General features: G+C 37.6%; 1 protein-coding gene across 3 annotated transcripts in view; it reads right to left on the minus strand.

Annotated features, from left to right (window-relative positions):
- Positions 1-630: 630 nt before the first annotated feature.
- Positions 631-20,697, minus strand: part of stxbp5b (syntaxin binding protein 5b (tomosyn)) — a 72,600-nt gene continuing 52,533 nt past the window's right edge. Inside the window, exons 19-29 of one of the 3 annotated variants that reach the window (XM_041812006.1) lie at positions 20,234-20,296; positions 20,093-20,149; positions 19,957-20,004; positions 16,652-16,702; positions 14,086-14,214; positions 13,080-13,319; positions 7,977-8,334; positions 7,691-7,856; positions 4,512-4,623; positions 4,115-4,335; positions 631-4,022 (exon numbers count right to left, since the gene is read on the minus strand). In XM_041812006.1, coding sequence (XP_041667940.1) covers positions 3,981-4,022; positions 4,115-4,335; positions 4,512-4,623; positions 7,691-7,856; positions 7,977-8,334; positions 13,080-13,319; positions 14,086-14,214; positions 16,652-16,702; positions 19,957-20,004; positions 20,093-20,149; positions 20,234-20,296 — 1,487 coding nt within the window. In that variant the 3' untranslated portion in view covers positions 631-3,980. The remainder of the gene's footprint in view (positions 4,023-4,114; positions 4,336-4,511; positions 4,624-7,690; positions 7,857-7,976; positions 8,335-13,079; positions 13,320-14,085; positions 14,215-16,651; positions 16,703-19,956; positions 20,005-20,092; positions 20,150-20,233; positions 20,297-20,697) is intronic. The other 2 variants (XM_041812007.1, XM_041812008.1) reach the window with 2 other exon arrangements.

Here is a 20,697-nt window from a genome sequence, read left to right on the forward strand (position 1 = left end):
CCTGTGAAATATTTAGGTTTGTAGGCAAAGTATAATGGGAAATATGTTAATGTAATTGATATATTTCTACATAAGATTATTTGATCCAATATTTGTAATAATTATTTGCTTTATTTATAAGCCTCCCTGCAACCCCCTAATGTGGTGTGGTGTGGAAAATGGATGGATTTATAAGTCAGTTGCTTTGGTTTGATTGTTTTCGTCTTATTTGATGCTTATTCAGTACTATTCGGGTTAATTTTAAGTTCAGATGTTGATTGGAGTTGTGCAAGTGTGTAATGGGGTAGGGATGAATTTTTATGCATGTTTTAAATTATTTTGTTTGGAATATTCTGATGTTAACTGTTTCTTTATGTATCAAACCCCAGGAATTGTAGCTGTGGCCTTGTGCCAAAGCAAACAGGGATCCAAATAATCAATAAACAACACATCAGTTATTCAAATTGTACTTTGAATTCAAGGATACACCTTGCTGTTACTCGCTATTATCAAGGCAGTGTCATTATAACCTATAGCTGATCTCTAGGACAAGTCTAGAAAGAGTTTTAGAAGTATGAGCTGAGAAATAAAATCAATGAGCAAACAAGAAACCACGAAACAGAAGCACAGGACCAACATGTTATGATTGGTTTTACATTTATTTTCCATTGCACAATAATATATATATATACTGTATCTACAGTCTAAATTGTTTGTGGCAGCAGATTAAGTCAGACATCCATGTGAAATTTATTTTAATAAAACTGTACAAAAATTGCCTACTATGAGAAAATACTGCAACTCCACAGATATTCATCCCAGAAGACAGACGGACGGATGGATGGAAGTATGGCGACTGAGGAAACCCTCAAGCTCTCCCACACGCTGTTCTGAGCCAAACTTTGCTTCTTATGCATTTCTACAGCGCAGGGAAAGCAGGAAGTTTTCATGAAGCGAACAGTAACATAAAGTGATGTACCAGTAAAATAAATAGATTCTCTCACACTTATACAATTGGCATGATCAAACGACTGTGGGACACGCTTCAGATGTGTGACGAGAACTTGGATTTTTGTTCAACATGGTGGTAAATACAAATGCCAGAAGAGACAATCTCTAAGAGGGATAATACATGGTTGTTTCAAGTCTGTAAACACTTAATATCATGCATCCTTCAATGTGCAATAAGGGACCATTTAGGACATATATGTTGCAAACTGAAGCACTTTAAAGTCGAGGCCACACTTTGTAAAAAGACTGAGCGGCCCGCCAGGAGGAGATGATCCTCCTGCAGTAGCAAAGCTGGATTCTTTGATGATCATGTTCAATATAGAACCAGAAAATGTTTATTGTCATGTCTGGATGATGGATCAATATGCACAACCATTGTTTTGACAGTAAATCTATCCCAAAATTACATTAAAGGTTTCTTTAATAGATTATTGAAATCAAAAGTATATATATATTTGTCTTCAAATATATAAATATATCATAGAATCATTAACCTGACATTGAAAACAAATCTGAGAGTGAAGCAATCAGCATAATTGGCAAATGACACGGATAAGCATAGATTCTGTCATGTTTTGGTCCTTTCAAAAACAAGAAAATGGGACAAGAAAAATAAACACATTAAAAATCATACTAACAAACATATTCTAAGTACAAAAAATAGTGCAAAACCCACGCAGCTGCTCATTTAAATGGGTTTATCTCAGCAGTTTACAGTAGGTTAAAATCAGTCTGCTAAAAGTGAAGAGTTTTATTCTAAAATGTTGCACATCCATCTGGATAAAATGTTTTTGATGTGATTGATAGCTCAACATCTCCAAAGTACACAAGATTTAATACTCGAAAATCTGTGAAAATCGATCAGAAATGTCCAAGTGTTTTTGTTCATGCCTCGAGGAGTCATTTGACATGATTTTCTTTGGCGGATATCTCATTTTGGAATGAAACCCTTCAGATTCACCTTGCCTCTCCTCTGAACACAGCCTTTTGGGTAATGAGAGTGGTCTGCCCATGAAAAATAAGCCAAATCCAATCTACTTTCTCCCACTTACACACAGCAGAATTTTTAACTTAAGAAATCCAGACTGACTCAAACTATTTGGGGCAAAAAAAAATCAAGACAACTCTGTGAAATCAAGTAACTCTTTGGTGTCGAAAAAGAACACGGCCGCAAGCATACGGTATGTCACGGTGCCTGAACCTGCACTGTCAGATTTGTGTCCAGTTGTCGTGTTATTTACAACATTTGGCAGCAATCTGGACCGACAAAGTCTTGTCTCTCTTTTTCAAAAGAAGAAAAAAAAGAGCAACAGATAATGCTCCTACATTGACACAAATAGCAGCGTATCCTTGCACCTCATGTAAAAGAAATCTAATTACAATAGAAGTCTAGGTAATCACATTGGAAAAACACTGTCAAGCAAAAACAAAACCTCAAAAGACCTATTGTAATACACTGTATCTATGTAGTATTATAAATATTGGCGCCCATACACATATTCCAGAATATATGTATGTTCACAAACACACAGACATACACATAGGTAGAGGTTAGCATATATGCATCATGAGGCAAAGGCAGAAGAGAAACAGTTTTTAAGTGAATGGTTCAGAGAGAGATGACCAATGGCACGTGTGTGGATCACTCCGGGGTGCTTGGTCATATCTACTGGCAGCTACGAATACAAAGACAGCATACCTTTACCATTGTGCTGTAAGAGACACATGCTTTTTTCCCTACACATTGAGAAACGAGACAAAAATCAACTTCAGCTATGACAGAATAGCAAAAAAAAAAAATCTGAGTAATCATGTATAGATAGAATCTTTATCACAAAAACTAAGAATTGTAACCAAAATATACATTTATGCTAATCATATCGAGGACAATCTTTGTCTTGCCCTTCATCTTTCTCGTAGCTACAATCCCATGAAAGCTAGAAGACCTTCAAGGGTTCTCCAGTGTATCAACTCTTCATTTTTTTCTGATAGATCAATGTAAACTCTTTATGAGGGGTAAACATTTTTCAGCACTTTTTGTGCACTTAATCGACAAGAAAACAAAAATTTAATGCCCATCATACAAACTTCTTTTACTTCCTATGTATTACACTGCTCCAATAAATAATTAGATTTTTAAATAAAGCCAAAGGGACTCTCAGAAGACTCGCCATTTGTTTCTCTTTCACTTCAAACAAGTTGGTTGGCGAATGCAAAAGGAATGGTCGGTGATGAACTAGTGTACTACCAGCCCTTATTCAGTTAGAGGCGATAGATTCATCAGCGCTCTGTCTACTCTCTAAGTGCTTGAAAGGCCCTTCTGGACAAAAAAAGAGACATAAACAACCTAAAGAAAGCACAGAGATCAACTCTAAAAATAATTCAGACTGAAAAAATAAACAAACACAAGTCCTTCATTGATTCAATCACTCCTATAGATATTTACATCTATAATGACTTGATTAGATGTGAAGGACGACGGGTCATCAGACTTTTTTCCTCGTTTAAGTCCACTGTTTGGCAGACACCATAAAGGGCAGAGAAAGGAAAAGAGAGCAATTGCAATCAGGCCACCACAAGTAAGGGTTTTGCAGAATTGTCTTTCCTCTTTCAGAAAAAAACAGCAGGATGTGTAGATATATATGAGAGATATATATGAGTGCATGACGGATGGATATGAAAGGTCCCCTCTCTTCTTCTCCCAGTCTGCAAACTCTCGGGTAAAATGGAAAGAGAGCATCCGAAGGGTTTCTCTTCTTCCATTTCTTCCCATTCTCATCCCGTTGGTTCGGCCGGTGTGTACTCGGTGGCAGTCATCCCGTGACCAGGGTAACGCCAGAGTGTATGATATTGTGCTGAGAATGAAAGCATGAGTCTGTAGAGCAGAACCCCCCTGTGGAGAGAAATAGAGAAGAGAATATTTGGGACCTGCAGCTCCTCAGAGATACTGGTGTGCGTGATTACAGAGTCCGATGCTCCACACGTTGCCATCAGAGCTGGTACCACTTCTTATCTTTGTACTTCAGCATCATCTGATGGGAGACAAGAAAAAAAATTACTTAGAATCAAAAGAGTTGATGTGACAATAATGTGCTTTATGTGATGGATTCTCAAGTCACCGTACATCATGAGCATGTTTGGAGAAGGACTCGGCGCTGGCCATCATGGCTGCCGTTCTTTCCTCCAGCTCGCCTAGTTTCTGCCCTCTCTCATCCAGAGCTATCCGGGCTCTTGCAAGGTCTCCAACAACTCCTGATGCTGCACCCTTCATGCCCTCCATACTCCCTGGGCCAGGGATGTGCTGCGCCAGGCTGCGGGAGGCCTTACCTGCAGCTGTTTCACCGACTACCAAAGACAAAAGGAGATACCCAAAAGACAATTTAGGAAATTTCAAAAAACATCTTGAAATAAAAACCCAGTATTGGCATATAAATATTAAAACAATCCATATTTGATGCAAATACAAGCAGATATGTGCAATTATTAACAGGTTGAAAAATTCAAGCCCATTCTGTACTCACATAGGTCCTCCCTGTCCAGAGACTGAGCTCCTCCTCCAAAAAGACCTTTGAAGAAACCTCTGTTAGGAGCCTCTGGTGTCTCCACTGGAGTAAATAACTCACTGAGCATCTCCTAAGGCAGACACAAACATCCACAAAAGTCTATTTCAGTCTACTGGCGCTTACATTGTCAGATCTAGCAGAAATATTTATGCTGCTGCTTTGCCTCGTCTGCAATGCATTCTGCACGGAGGGAGAATGGTTGGGTGGAGTTGTTTCAACCTAATCCACCACTTGAAGTGATAACGGTGGCAATATGGGGGTAGAAAGTGGCAATGTGTGCTTGTTGGCTTGTCTGTATGTGGAGTACTAGTGTGTTTATACACCATGTCTCTTTTGTCTCCACACTGTAAAAAATCCATCTAGATAAGTGTTGAGCAAAATAATTGGGAATTATTGGGTGCACTTTTGAGGGATGAACTAGTCACACACACATATTATGAGTTTCTAAAATTATGTAAAATACATATCAACAGATTTAAGCTGCTCTGACATTTTCTGAAGGGAATAGTTGGCTCAACTACTTCAGTTGTGCCAACTAAAATGTATACTCCTATTGGAAACATTTCCTGCCAACTTGAGATTTTTAGTTATGAGCATGCTGTGTTAACCAAATGACAATCTGAAGTATTAAGTTGCCCCCCTCAGCTCATAAAAGCTGTGAAACTTGCTACTTAACCATTTTACATTGGGCAATTGTTCATTCAATTCAATTCATTCAATTCATTGTTACAGTGCATAGCATCATAACACAATGTGACACCACACAATGGGACACCAGTTTGACTTGCTGCAGCTACAATCAGTAAGTAAAAATGTGAGATTCTGTTAAACAGCCGTAATAATGGAATTAAAGGGTTTAAAGGGCTTACATTGTCTCTGAAAAAAAAAACATCCTTTTAAGCATTCTAATGTCTTCCTTATAAACATCATGCAAACTAAAGTGCCATATTCCCTTTAAATGTTGTAAACCTGCACAAATAAATAATGAACAATCCGACAGTTTTTCCAGTGACCGATATGTCTAAAAACTACACACCATCTTGTTTTTCCCTGTTACTCATTATTTCTAAAATTCTCTGTGAATAGGGGCTGCATGGGTGAACAGTGGTTGGCAATGCTGCCTCATTGTAAGGAGGTAAGAGGTTTGAATCCCAGTCAGACAGGACCTTTCAGTGGAGTTCACATGCTCTACACTGTGCATGTGTGGGCTCTCTTAGTACTCCCTTCCACAATCCAATGTTAGTTAAATGATGACTCTAAACAGACCATTGGTGTGAGTTTGGCTGTTTGTCTGTGTGTAGGCCCTGTCATTTACCCCACCTCTCAGCTAAAGACAGCTGAGACTGGCTCAAGACCCCTGTGATCCTAAACTGGATATGCAATACAGATAACAGATGAATGTCTGAATAGGTAAACATGACATAGTTTCAACTCTACTTGCTCATGAATATGAACAAATTAAGTTACAAATTGTAATGCAGAACTGGTTTGAACTGAAAAAAAAAGGCATACATTTTTTAAAAATACATAAGTCTCCCAGTTTCTATAGTATTGTTTTAAGTAAGACCAATCAAAACAAGCCTGCTCCTAATACTGCATACTGCAAGTTTGCATTATTATAAAATGCTCATGATAGAGGAACATGATATTGGATTTTTGCCAGTGTCAGAAATACCAATATTTACACTTTCATTTTAGTCGATACCAATACTGATAAATAAATGAGGTTCAGACCTAAAACTCCAGTCCTTAAAACACACTTTAAAGTTTAAGTATAAACAAAAAAAGAAACAAAATTCACCCTTGGAAGGCACCTTCATATTTAAGGCAGGGGTCACCAACCTGCAGCTCGAGATGCAGTGACAGATCTTTCAGGCATTTCGAATACGTAATAAAATAAATACCAAATATGCATTAGGTCTAACTCCATTTTTCCTTCACCCTCTTAATTTTCAGTAAGAAGCTAATCAGACTTTGAAAATGTGTTTTATACATACATCCATTGTTTCATCTTTATATTGCTGTCTAATCTTAGAAGGTAAAACCAGTGGGTCCAAAACTTGTTTGGGACCCTTTTTATTGTGAGCCTCTGGTGGGATCCCACCTTGCAAATTCCTTAAAAGTTGTTTACATTGAAAAAAGTATTTTAAAAAACCCTAGCTTCTCCAGAAAAGTTTTCCTCATCAACTATTAATATTTTTATCATTTCATTGAGGTTTTTGGTGAATAACCTTATAATGAATGTCTTGACTATAGAAAACAGCAATAGTAAACATGCTGTTAAATATCCTTCTCTCTACTAATCATGTCATGAAATGTCTCTCTTTAACTAAGAAAATCGTGGAGGGTTTTATAACCAAAATAGAGTATTTAATTTCATTTTTGTTCCTTTTTCCTTCATCTTCCCTTCGACTTCTTGTCACTCTTCCAGTGCATTAAGGAGACCCCCTGGATTCTCATTGGAAAAACATATTCTTAGGCAGCATAAGCCGTTAAAAACAAACTTGATCATTTCCAAAAATGCATTAAAGCATTCATTTCATGCAGGAATTCTTACCAGGACACCTACATTTAAACCTAGAATTTTAAAGCAAACTTGTGTGGCTAGATCTTGTTCTCTCAGTTAGCCTACTAGTTGATCTTTAGCTTGAAAAGGTCGTTGACCTCTGATTTAAGGAATATAGATGAAAAAGATAAAGGTCTGTTGGCCCTGCCTAAAGCTCCACAAACTTATTTGTATTTATGCCCAATATTTACAGCTGATATAGGCTGATATTTGCAACTGATATAGGACAGTACAGCCAAAATATTGGATTTTCACAAAAGATAATGAACTTTTTTAAACTAATATCTGCCATTCCCACGATTATGCCAATAATATCATGCATCCCAACATGTCACCTTGTGTAGAAGCATTATCTTGCGTTTAACGGCAAATATTTGCAGTCTAAGCACAAATTGTCTGTGTAGTGTTAATATTACATGTTTAATCTTAAACACCGCTAATAAAAAAGAGGAAAAAGAAGAGCCTTTACACCCACATAATGTTCGTTCCCACCTACATGAAATGTATTTTTACAGGCTTAGAATGGTTGGATTTGTCTTTAAATCTCATTATGCATTTATGATTGTCTGACCTGCAGGTTATCACAAGTCTCCTGGCTATAGGTGATCCTCTGGATCTCAGTAGGGGAGGTGAGGTACAGGGCCTGACCCAGGTTAGAGAAACTAAACGTTCTGGCTATCCTCATGTCTGTCAGTGGTAGGTAGTTCACGTCCAGCAGAGGCCTTAAACTGGGTAAACTGTTGATAAATGAAAAAAAAAAAACATTATTTCAGACCAGATGTCGACATTAAAATGGAGCCATTTCTTAAGATTCATCAGATATTTGAAGCAGACACCAGTACAAGCAAAGGGCACACCTGAGAGTCATGATATGTCCGTTAGCACAGAAACAGGCGATACAGTTGGCCCCGGCCATCAGCACCACGTCGGCCCTCAGCACGAAGGAGGTCTCTGTGATGTTGTGTTTGTGGATGCGGGTCTGTGAGGGCATTGCCAGTATTTTAGCTTGTTTCTCTGAACACAGCACTGCAAACTGGGAATCCTGACCCTCTTGTGACGAGGGAGGTGAGGCCGGCCTGCGCCTCCGGATCTTCTCCTTCTCCTCATCTGATGCATTGGCGTCATACCATGGCTCGTAGGAAGGGGGCAGTAGAGCTCCAGTGGCGTCAAGCAGGGCCATCGTCAGAATGCCTCCTTTGAGGCTGACCATGGTGCCTAAAGGAAAATATACAAGGAAGTGCGGATGTCAATTTTCGATCCTCTGACAAGAGAAAGCCTTTAAACTGGCAAAGAATACCAGGAATTTATCACCAGTGCTTCAGTTCTTAAATCAAGGTCAAACAAGAATAAAACAGGATAGATATCCTGATTTGGAAAAACTGCACAAAAACTGACGTGAGAAATAAATCACCCAATATTTACAGTTTCTTAGTGCTCAAGGGGTTAAAGTCCTTTCATCCATTCTGAAAGAAAAGCCTTCATTAAAAGTTTCAGCACATTATTAAAAAGATAAAATGATCCTAAACTTTAACATCTTTGATAAAACTCTTTTCAGAAAAAGTCTGATCTTAACTGTGCTGTTATCCTGTGTTGTATGGCTTGAACGATTTGTTCAATATGACGCCAAAAACACCCTTTTGAGAATTATCAAGGGTAAAAGAACATGGCCATTTGTCCAATAAACTTTCAGCCAAAATGTTTTAGTATTAGTTGAAAATCCACTTATCAGAGAAGACTTTCTTTATAAGGATCTGAGCCCAACCTTTAACTATGTATCTACAAGAGCAGCTGTGAGATAACAGTTTTAATTTAATTCATATTGGTTTCTTTTCTTATCCTGATTTTCTATATAATTCTTGGTGTACTGTTTTCTATATTCTGGGGGAACAGTGATATTCTATCATGTTGTGTACATTTATAGGACTGGCAGTAGCTCAGTCCGTAGAGACTTGGGTTGAGAACCAGAGGGTCGCTGGCTCAAGTCCCAGCACAGAGTCAGTATGGAAATGGGTTGGGTTGCTGGAGAGATGGCAGCTCACTTCCTGAGGTAAGCCAAGGCACCAAACCCCCGACTGCTCAAACCCTCTTTCATGTGCAGCCCCTTCGCTCTGACATCTCTCCATTAATGCGTGTCCAGTGGATCCTGTTTGGCAGTTAGATAAACCTGAACTTCTTTTTATTCAGAAAGTGCTTTTGAAAATGTGAGTGGAGCAGACTGTAATACAAAAAGCTGCATTATTTCCACAACAGTATTTGCTACCTCCATCAGGGACATCTACCCCCCGACAAAAACACTTTCTGTGAATGACATTTAATGTGTTGTACAGAAACACGTCCTCTTTCACATATGAAAATGTTAAACACGTGGCAAACACACATCGTTCATTTAGCTGATGTGTGAGTGTCGGTGCACTGGCTGCAGGCAGGCTGTGCGAGTCAGACAAAACAACAACAGGAGCGCATGCATTTAGGGATTATATTCTTCACTTTTAGGCAGAACACTGCGGTCTGTAACACAGTTTGCTTGGCTCAGTGTACACGTATAGACTCAAAACAATACTAAAAGTTTCTGACTGATGTGTCACCAGCTGATACCTGCACAACTGAATGCAACACGCTGAGATGGAATATAGGAAAGCTGAAGCAGCATTTGATAAAAAGTCCTCTTCACAATAAAATACTGACAATTTACAACATATACTGTGTGGAAGTCCACAAAAACTTGCCTGAAAACATTTTGAAAGACTGAATTTACTTTCTATTAATACAGCAGATTAGTCAGTGAATCACATGTGGTCCAAACCATTGGGGATGATCCAAACAGGTCATGAAGCCACAAAAGCTTTTGCACCCTGATTTTTTTTTTCTCTGTTCAAATTGGCTGCACTTGAAAGAGGAAATATGATGTCATGTGGTGTTAACCATGTTTGCAAACTGAGCCAAAAACAGGTTTTGCATCTGTTCCAGTCAATTAAATGGGTGATTGACGATTCAGAGCAGTGGCTGCAGCTCCCTCCCTCTCTCACTCGCACTAAAACTTCACCTTAAACACCGTGCTTTGCCCACGTATTATGTGGATTTAAACCATGGCACATAATAAACAAAGGCTAAAATTTGTACTCACAGTCACTTAGCAAAGAGACTGAATTGAAAAGTTGTGTTCTCTCTTTCTCTAACTTCTTACAGTACTGTGACACACAACCTCATGCAAACAACTGAAATAAATGAAGGGCTCTGTCAGGATGAATCTGCTGTTTTCTTTTCAAGGAGTGAGATCCACAAAATCATCTTCACTGCTTTTTTAATTTGCAGTACAACACCATTTTGCCTTGTACTGTGAATTTTCACAATTAACAGAAAAATAAAAGCATCAGACCCAGTGTTCAAGGTTAGCTGGTCTGTATGTGGTGTTTTTATTGGATTAAAGAGCCACAAAAGGATAAAAAAAAATAACAGTGCAAATACTTTAAGTGTGAATTACTGGCCTGAGTGTGTGCAGAATGGTCAAAAATCAGAAAGTAAAAATTGATTTCCACCCTGGTGACAGGAGTGAAAAGAGAAAAAAAAAGTCCTACTCAGGTACAAGTACAGCAACTTTGATTAAAATGATTAAAATACCAAAAAGCAGCAGGCAATAGAGTGTGGTTTTCTTTACGTAAGCCTAAAAGTAGTAAAATGTAGTCAATCTAGAAGTACCGGTTTACAAGTCTTACACTGCTGTTAAAACTCAGAAGTAGAACAGGCAAGACCTCATAGTCTTGTATTTATGACTTTTTAATGGTTTTTAAAGCCTTCATTTTCACTAATTTATTTCTCAATTTTTAATACATTATAAAACCCGACAGACAACCTGATTAACTTTAAAGTACTCAGGACTGTTTAGTTATTTTTGATACCTGACGGTGTTAAAATAAATATATGATTTTTCCTTCATGTGAAAATCAAAAGATTAGAAATCTTCAACTATATTTTTTTAATTAAATGCACATTTTTAATCAATGTCAGGGCAACCACAAATTTATGATTTAATCTGCAACTTTGGTTTAGTTCTAGTTTTTTTCCTCTAACCCTTCATCTTGAGTGCCCTTTGAAACAGAGATACAAGATTTAGTGGTGAAATCTAGGGCTGGGAAATTTATTGAAATTTAGATTAAATCACAACATGGCCTGATGCAGACGGTGCAATATTTCTTTACACTGAAAAGTGTCAAAATACCCCTTTAAAACATTTTAGCAGCAGAGATGGAATGCTCTACTACGGAAGAGGATAAGGGCCACTGAAAAAAATTTAGACAAATTATTTTTTACCTGTGAGAAGAAAGTCAGAATTCTGAGATTAAAGTCAGAGTTTGATATTTAAGTCAGAGTTCTAAGATTAAAGTCAGAATTCTGATATTTGAGTCAGAATTCTGACTCCTAAAGAATTTTAAAAAGTCAGAATTCTGACTTAAATATCAAACTCTGACTTAAGTCTCGGAATTCTGACTTTTTTCCTCAGAATTCTAAATTTGATCTCAGGATTCTAACTTTTTTCTCTCAAGTACAAAAAAATATATATTTTGTCTCAATTTTCTTTTTCAGTGGCCTTAATCCTTCTGTACTCCACACATCATGCAATCATTCAAGTGTCCTTTTTTAGAGAATATTTTACAAAAAATCCTACCTTTTCCTCATTTTGTAGATGTATTTCTTAGTTAAAATGAGGATGACATAAAAATGATCACTCCCTTCTATACAACAATTCATATCGACTTTGGAATACAAGTGAAAATATTCACACCTAGATATTTTATCAAACTTCTTTAATCTTAGTTTAATCTATCTATAATGTGCTCATTAAAATAAAGACTGATTTACTGCATGTGTTTGTTGAAAAAAGATAAGATAAGGAACTTGTAAATAATTGCATATTAAATTGTAATGTTGGGGGAAAAAAAATTGCAATTAGATTATTTTCCCAAATCACACAGCCCTAGTGAAATCTACCCCTAACAAACGGAACAGCCCTGCCATCAGTAGGCATTGACTGCCTTATGTAAACAGATTTGGCAACGATACAGGATATTTTAACTACGAGTGATTTTGAAAATTTGCTTGTTTGAAATCAAAATGGCCATAATGCATTGAAAAACATTAAATTATGATATTACATTGTTGTCGTAGTTTACAGAGCGCTTCGACCTCCTTTTTTGACATTTTGTTTTTATTTTTTACTCAGTAGCTGATGCTAATAAAATGTAGTAAAGTAAAATACTTCCCGAAAAGTATAATAAAGTAAAAGTAAAAATTACAGATTTTAAAAAGTACAAATACACCAAAAAGCTATCTTTTTCTGGGGATGGTAGGGATGGTTGACTGAGGGGTATTACACTGTCACCTTTGTTAACAAAGTGTGTCTAGAAAATAAACATTGAAGTTGTCAGAACCATCATCAACCCTCTGACACCATGAGGACTACATGCTCCATGCTCCTATTCCCTTCACTTTAATGTTCTGCTTAAAAAGGTTACTTGCTGCTCTACAAAACAAACTCCAGCCTGTGGTGCTTTGATATTGTAATTTTGCTAATGAATATACAATAACTGGCTCATTTCTAACTTTATAAGTTTCACTTCAAGGACTGTGAAGTATTTAATGCACTGTTTGAGCAAATTAAAGCCCTTAAACAGGTTTTTCAGGTGGTTTCAGGTGTCTTTCCTCAAGCATTTTCTTCCTAAATTTTGACAGAATTGCCACAATACCAATTAAACAGTCAGTGTTGCAGCAATAGTACCCCCTACTACAAATCTAGTGTTTTTCCTCACTTATGATAAATCCCTCCTGCACACAGCTTGCTTATTCAGTCCGTATTTTGCTTTCAGTTCTCACAGCTCACTCACAGAGGTCATCAGGGTTCACATCCCTAGTCTCATGTAAACCCCAACCTGGTGGGTTAAATTAAGTTCAGCTGAGTCTCTTACCGCAGGAGGAGATGCCGACAGGTTGCTGCAGCCTCTGGTCCCCTCCAGGCGGCATGCTGAGGGCCACCATCATCACCGAGCCCTGGGTGGTTCCCACCATCAGGCAGGGGCTGAGCGCACTGTCGTTCTTTCTGGGGAAACTCTCGCAGAAGTGAAAGGAGGAGATGGCCTCTCGAGATTCTCGGTCTATGCTGGTTACACTTGAACTACGCGAGCGGGTGAATGAGTTGTCCTTGGTGTCTAAACAGCAGGAGTGAGCAGAACAACAGGATGAGGAAACAGTTTGTTTTGAATTAAAGGAAGTTGGCAAAGGATTCCTTGTGCAAACAGAGGCGTAAGAGATGTTATTAGCATGAAATCCACCATATCAAAACAGAGTTAACATGTTAGAGCTTTGAGCTTTCTGATATGCATGTCTCATATGGGAATAATCCAGTGCACTCGTCCCCAGAAAAGCGTTTTTGACATTGAGATGCTCTTGTGAGGATTTTTTTTTTTAACAATAGTTTTCACAATGTCCTTTTAGCAATTAAATCTGGCAACAAAAACATTCTCAATGTCAAAAAATGCAGAAGAAAAATGCATGTAGTACTACAGAGACTCCCAAGGAAGAACTGGTATTTAAGGAGCAAGAATTATTCATGGATCATTACTGTGCTGAAGGCAGCTGAAGCACAAGCTTTTACCCTCTTTAAAACAAGCTAATGATGGATCCCAACAGAAACACAGACAGAAGGAGGGTTTAAACACTCCGCCCGTCATGTGTGTTCTTCACAAGGACAAACTGCAAACAAGAAAAGCAAGTTTTTAACACTTTCTGCAGCCCAGTCAGCCGAGCTTCCTCAAAAAGAACCAAACAATCATTGTGAGAAGATTAGTGTCATATGTCGGCCCTTTCAGAATAAAAGCCCCTGCAGCAGTGGGGTGGGGTGGGGGGGGGGGGGGGGGGGGTTAGTACTAGTTATCCCACTTCAGACCAAGTCAGATCATGAGCTGGTCCACTCACGGGAGACGGGGACCGATAAGGTTCTACCAACGCCCCCCTTCTGGTTCATCTCGGCTGTTGCTTTGCCTTCGTTCTCACCAAAAACTCGCATCTTACATGTGAGAGAGCGCCAATGCTGGGACTTCTCCTCTGATCACAGTGACAGAGACAAAGTGTTTGTCTAAACTTACAGTCAAACATCCCTAAAACAGGAGCAATCTCACATGGTGCTTTTCAAACAAGCAGTCCAGTTTGGTTCAGTACAGTTCTCTGCAGTTTGGTACAGTAAATCTTTCTTCTTGACATGCTGACATTATTAACCAATACAAACATAGCAACTTTGAAATTTCTGTCTAAAAATCTATGGATAGTTTAACAACTTAGAGCTTTGGTGTTGGATGGGAAGTGATAATTCCTTCGACTTATTAGTGGACTTTTGTGAGTCAAGGCTGACCCTCTGGGGTCGGACGGGCACACCTGGAATGGAAGGGTGCCAAAAAGTAGGTTATTTAATATCATTCAAACTGCTTTTTAATATCATAGTAAATAATTTCTATACAAGATGCAACCTGAGTTGTTCACCAAGGTGAGCTGAAACTAAGTCCACGAGGGATGTAAAGAAAAGGTTTTAGAGACCAGGAGGAATCGCTGTCCCTCTCCTCTGCCCTCCGCTGTCTGTCTCTCTGTCTGTTGGTGGGCTGAGCAGAGACACACGCAAACACCAGTAAGGAGGAAGCGCCACTACAGAAAAACGCTTCTGCACCTTTCTAATTTTTGGTCAGTTTTTTTAGAGCCTAACTACTGTGAAACAATCAGAAAATTACATCTTATTTCTCTGTATCACCACTTTCTCTCTCTGCAGCTTTAGGCTGACAATTTGACTGCATTTAAGTTTGTTCTTTCATAATCAGGTTATCTCTTACTATTACTATTGTTACCGCCTTTGTTATTTCTATTAGTGACATGGTTTGCCAATGTCAGAATGCACACATTCACTGTAACAAGTGTGAAACTTTTGTTAATTAAGTGCCAAAAATCAAATAAAAAGAGTGTTGAAAAGAAAAAAAAAGTTTGTTCTTTCATAATTTGATACTTTAAGTTACTATTAAGCATAAAAATAAGGGCTGGACGTGATATTGAAAAATATCAAGGAACTGAAAATGCTGCCAGAGAAAACCTTTGTTAGGCCCATTTGTTAAGCCCATATTACTTTTACATCAATATTTATGCAGACAGAAAGTGCAAGGCTTTGTGCTGCTAATCCTATTTTCAGTGGTTCTTAAATTGGCGTCAGAATGCCTGGGAGGGACGCAAGACCAGACAAATTTAAGATAATTGAAAGCGGCAAATTCGATCCATTATTGTAAAAAATGTCCTTAAAATGATTTCAGTTGAAAATTAAACAATAGCGAGATTGACCTTGGGTTGTTCCAAAGTCGAGACTCAAATCAAAAGGAGACAAGGCTTTTGCAGCTTTTACTTTGGAATGACCTGCACGCGGGGATAAGGCATGCAGATTCAGTAACATCTTTCAAATCACTATGAAACTCACTTTTACAGAATTGCTTTTATGTGATGCTTCCTTTAACTTATTTTTACATTCTTTTATTCATTTTGCTGCTCTCACTCCTTTTATCCTTGACTTTTCCTTCCATTGCCATCTTAATACTCTGTTTTCTAATTATTAACTTCTCCATCTCTTTTTATCTGTTATTAATCTTCTTATTTTTGTCTTATTGCTAATGATGTGATGTCGTCTTCTTATATGAATGTTTATGATTTTACTTTCATATCGGATCAGATCATATCATACTGTCGTTTCCTGGGTATTTTTTATCTTTCACTATTTTAACTGCCTCCAAGATCCTCTATGTCATTTCCATTCCTTTTAACTGTGCTAATTTCGTAGACTTTTGTGTTTGTTTGTTTGTTTTTTTAATTTTCTGTTTGATTATCAAGACTTCCTCTGTTGCTAATTTATTTTGTGAATCTCTGAGTTCTTGCTTTTGCTATGTTTGTTAAAGCACTTTGTAAACATCTGTTTTTAAAGGTGCTATATCAGTAAAGTTATCATTATTATATTATTTGTGCTTAAATGTAAGTAATGTGTGATAAAATTCAAAAACCACATGCTTTAACTACTTTCAGGCTCAGGCTCAGTAGGGGTCCCCAGTCTCTGAGGCTTAAAAGTCTGGTGACCTCTCCTCTATTTGAAAGTGACAGCACTGATAATTTAAGACCCGATAACCAGGGATGCACATTATTATCAGCTAACAGAAATATGGACACATTTGACAAAAATCCAATGTTGTGCATCTTTGACCATGCTTAGATATTTTAATATCATTACACCTCTATTGCCGACTTTTGACATCAAATATCTGTGTACTGAGCCAAACTGAAACAGACTGCATTGTGGAAACAATGCTATAGACATCCTGTTGACACAAGAAACTAAGCAGCATTCTCTTCGCCTATTGTACAGCTGTGAAATGAGCACAAAGCAGAAGTTTCAAATATCAATGAAGAAATCCTGTAAGAAAACACAAAGGTTGGTGAAAGCTGAAGTTCAGTGGTTTTGGCTTACCCTGGTCTGGCCTTTGCTCACCAGATGAGCTAATTTTCCGTGACATCTTGGCTGTAACAGAAACAAACGTTCCTAATTTATGAGATAAGAACTCTGTCTACAAGTTTTCTTTTTAAATCACAGATAATTCAGAAATTACAGACTGAAATTAAAGTTAAAGATTAATATTCAGGTTATCTGTAACATATCATTTAAAGATAATTAACTCCTAAGAGTGGTGATATGAACTGTGGGACAACTTCTGAGTACATATATAAGGTATATCAAGTCTTACATTGAAGCTACTCTATTGCAGTGAGAGCCATATTCTATTTCCAAAAGCGTCTTGATTAAATTTACTTTGTTCCTGCTACCAGGAGTGTTGCCAATTTTCAGAATAAAAGCCCAAAAGTTGTCTGTTGCAGTCTATAACCACCCTTAGAGAAACTCTGAGAATATAAATGAGGCTGAGAGGCATCACATACAGCAGAGGGCCTGTAATATCAAACAAAGCAAGAGGCGGACAAGATGTAAAGCAATTGCAATTCAGTGAACATAGTTATGCACGGAGAGTAGGAGTAGAAAATCAGCAGATAGGCAAACAGTTTAAAAAAAAAACGGAGCTGAAATCCTGGAATCAAAAACACACAATCAAAGAGAAATCAGTCACTTAAACATTTAAGTGACTCAGTTAGACATTAGTCCTAAAAAGTAGAAGGCAGGATGCAGATTTTCTATGCTTTTGATTTAGTAATGGGGTAATATTTGCCAATTTTGTTTGATCACTTTCACTCCAGAGTATGAAGCAACAGGCTTTACATTCTTGGCAAAACATGAAAAATGCCTAAAAATAAATGCATAGAAAATATGATGTCCTGATTAGAAATATATCCTGTCATGCATTAAATAAAGAGTCCTTTTTAATTTTCTAAATCAGCTTTAAACCCACAGACCATGATTAGTAAACATACATTTCATAATTGCACGTCTTTCTTTCATTGGCACAAGATGCACAGATTGCCGTAGGATTAAGGCACAGTTTGGTTAGATCGCTGTCATTCAGAGAGAAAAGAACAAGTAATCAGAGAGGATCATGGACTGGATATGAGGAGTGGATGTAGCCTTAGGTCTGAAAGCTCAAGTCAGCACAATGCTGCTTTAAACCTGCATTCTACCAGACGGCCAGCAGGGGGCAACTCAATATGAGTTAGAACAAATCTCATGGTGTAGAAGCAAATAGAGGTACGCCTTACTCCTGCTTGATTAAAAGGCTCAGATACCATTTTCATAAAGTGTTATGTTTAAATGGTAGATACTGCTTGATTCTAGTTTTCTTAATTGCAGTAGAGTGTATACACGATAAAGGGAGGTTATGCTAAGGGAACGGCAACTTAGGAATTGATAAACTAAATCTACAGCTATTAGAAAAGGCTATGACTTTAACAGTTAAGCTGATTTACCTTTTTTAAAAATTTTTATTAAAACTGAGTCTTTATAAAGAATTGTCTTCCTTCAGCCAAGTTTAGCCTCCTGATGAGGGTTACAGTTGCACTGAATTCTGACTTTTCTAATCAAGCTGGTGCTAGCTTAAGCCAACAGCACCTTAGCTATTTATCTTACTAACTTATGTTAGCTTAGTTTTCTCTGCCCTTAAAAATGTTTTAGTCTTTAAGTTACCGTACTACTAGCTACTTTAAAATTGTTAAAGTATCTACTTTAAAACTGATAAACAGTGGCCCCAAAAGGGTCTAACCCTGACACTAAAAACAGTCAGCTTTCAGTTTTTTTTGTTTTTTTTTTTGACTGTAACTTTCATATAAAACTTTCTCTTTGCTAGCCAAAAGTAGTCTTTTGCTCTGAACCTTACCCCTTCTTAAAAAGCTAGCTCCAATGTTAGCAAACGATAAAGCACCCAACCAGCTTTTGTTTTTAACAATAGTAACTTTCATTTAAAGCTTTGTCTTTGCTAGCTTAAATTAGCCTTCCAGCCTTTCTTACTAAGCTTGCAGCAATGTTATCAGACAAAAGTTTGCTACCTTTTTTGTGTAGAGCCTTTGCTTACCTAAATAAAACTATCCCTCCAATTACCATCACATTAACAATGAAATTCGTACACACCGTTCTAACCAAACTAGCGCTACTGTTAGCTGACAGGGTAGTAACTATATTCGTTTTTGCCTCCCTTGCCAAAACTAGCATCCCATTTAGCATCACTATTAGAGTGATATAGTGTTGCACCTTGCAAACTAAGCTAGCAAAAGTGTTGGGTAGCAGCGTTTTAGTGATTGTTTTTTGGCAGCATTTCCTTTCCTAGACCAAAAAGCCAATTTATTAGGGTAACAGATTAAAGTGAATTTTAGGTACATTTTGCAAACTAAGCTGCCATTATTGCTAGCTAGTTTATATCATCTGCTCATTTGTTTTAGTTATGGTATCCATAGCTAAAATTGGTTGTAGATTGCTAGCTAGCTAGCAGTTATGTTAACTGATGTTACAGAATTTCTAGATCCTCTTGTTTAAACCTCCTCTTTGCTAGCAAAATTAGCCTTTCGGGTGGTCCATGGTTGCAGTGAATTATGGATGCACCTAGTTAACTAAGCTAGTACTAGCTTCAGCTAGCTGCATAGCATTTGCTTACTCGGTTTGTCTCAAGCTGCTCTCTCTGCAGGCCCAAACTAGAAAAGCACTCGGACAGAGCAGACCTCCGCCATTAGCCCTATCTCCCAATAGTACAGAATCCTTAAAAATATTCCTGGATCCAGACCGGATCCAGGTCACTTCCAAAATCTAATCAGTTCTTCCTTATGCCATTTCTGACATTTCCTGAAAATTTCATCAAAATCCATCGATAACTTTTTGAGTTATGTTGCTAACAAACTAACTAACTAACTAACTAACAATCCCTGCTGATCACATAACCTCCTTGGTGGAGGCAGTAAGCGTTACAGCAAGATGGAACTCTAAAGTGTTAAATTTAACTATATGAGTTAAAACTGTCAATTTTGCTGTATATTTTACTTTATTATACCGGTGTGACTTTACCTGAACAACATGATTGGAAATCTATTTTATTGTTGTCCTTGCCAAAAAGAAAGATCATGTTTTACTGTAAAACTCTTTGGTAGCTACTCAGTACTTAGTTAACTTTAAATTGAATACTTCTTACTTTTACTTGAGTAGATATATAAACCAGTTTGTTTACTTTTTTTACATACATTTTAACTAGGGTAACTGTAACTTCTCAGAACTAAATCCTGATTAAATGGTGGCTACATCCACTTTTCAAATACAGTCTACACAAAGAATACATGTGGATGATACAGTACCAAAGTCATTGGCAACCGTCTTGGAAAAACGTCTGCTTTTTAACTTCACTGTAAAGGTTCAAAGAGACAAATCAGACAACTGAAGCCATTTTTATGTTAATGTTCGGAGGACAAGCAGCTTTTTAACATACAGTACCCTTTTCTATGAAATTCTGCTTTCGATCGTCATCTGAATTGCAAGGTGAGGTAGATCCTGCGTAACAAATAGCAACATTGGAATTAAGTATTTCAAACTGATTAAGACATTTGTTTGAAAGAAGGCTTAAATGAGACTGACCTGAAGTTGGGGATTTGCAGCGCTCTTCTGTGGGATTGGCTCCTTCGTTGGACTCACAGAGTGCTGCAAGAGGAACAAGAGATGTGATTAAACACAACAGAATTACGTTCTATTTGTGGAAAAATCTCTGAAGTCTTTGCTAAATACTAAGATATGAATTATGGAAATATTAAAGGGTCACCATTTGAGCAAAGGCAGGGATAGCTACCCAGACAGTGCAGGAAGTAAGCCACACTTGAGTTCACTTCACAAATCTAACACAAGTCTGCTGGCTTAACATGCCAGTTTGTTTGTCGAGGAAACAGACAGCAGGATTTAAAGATACACAACCTGATTTTGTTGAAGTGCCCTCAAGTCTCCAAATATCCTTGCGGCTTACTGTCAAATGTTTTAAAAAGTCAATAGAGAGGATTGTGGGGATTTGTGGGTTGATACATCAACATCAAGGAGTGTATCCTTGTGAG

The sequence above is a fragment of the Cheilinus undulatus genome, linkage group 18 (assembly GCF_018320785.1).
Source record: "Cheilinus undulatus linkage group 18, ASM1832078v1, whole genome shotgun sequence".
Classification (NCBI taxonomy): domain Eukaryota; kingdom Metazoa; phylum Chordata; class Actinopteri; order Labriformes; family Labridae; genus Cheilinus; species Cheilinus undulatus.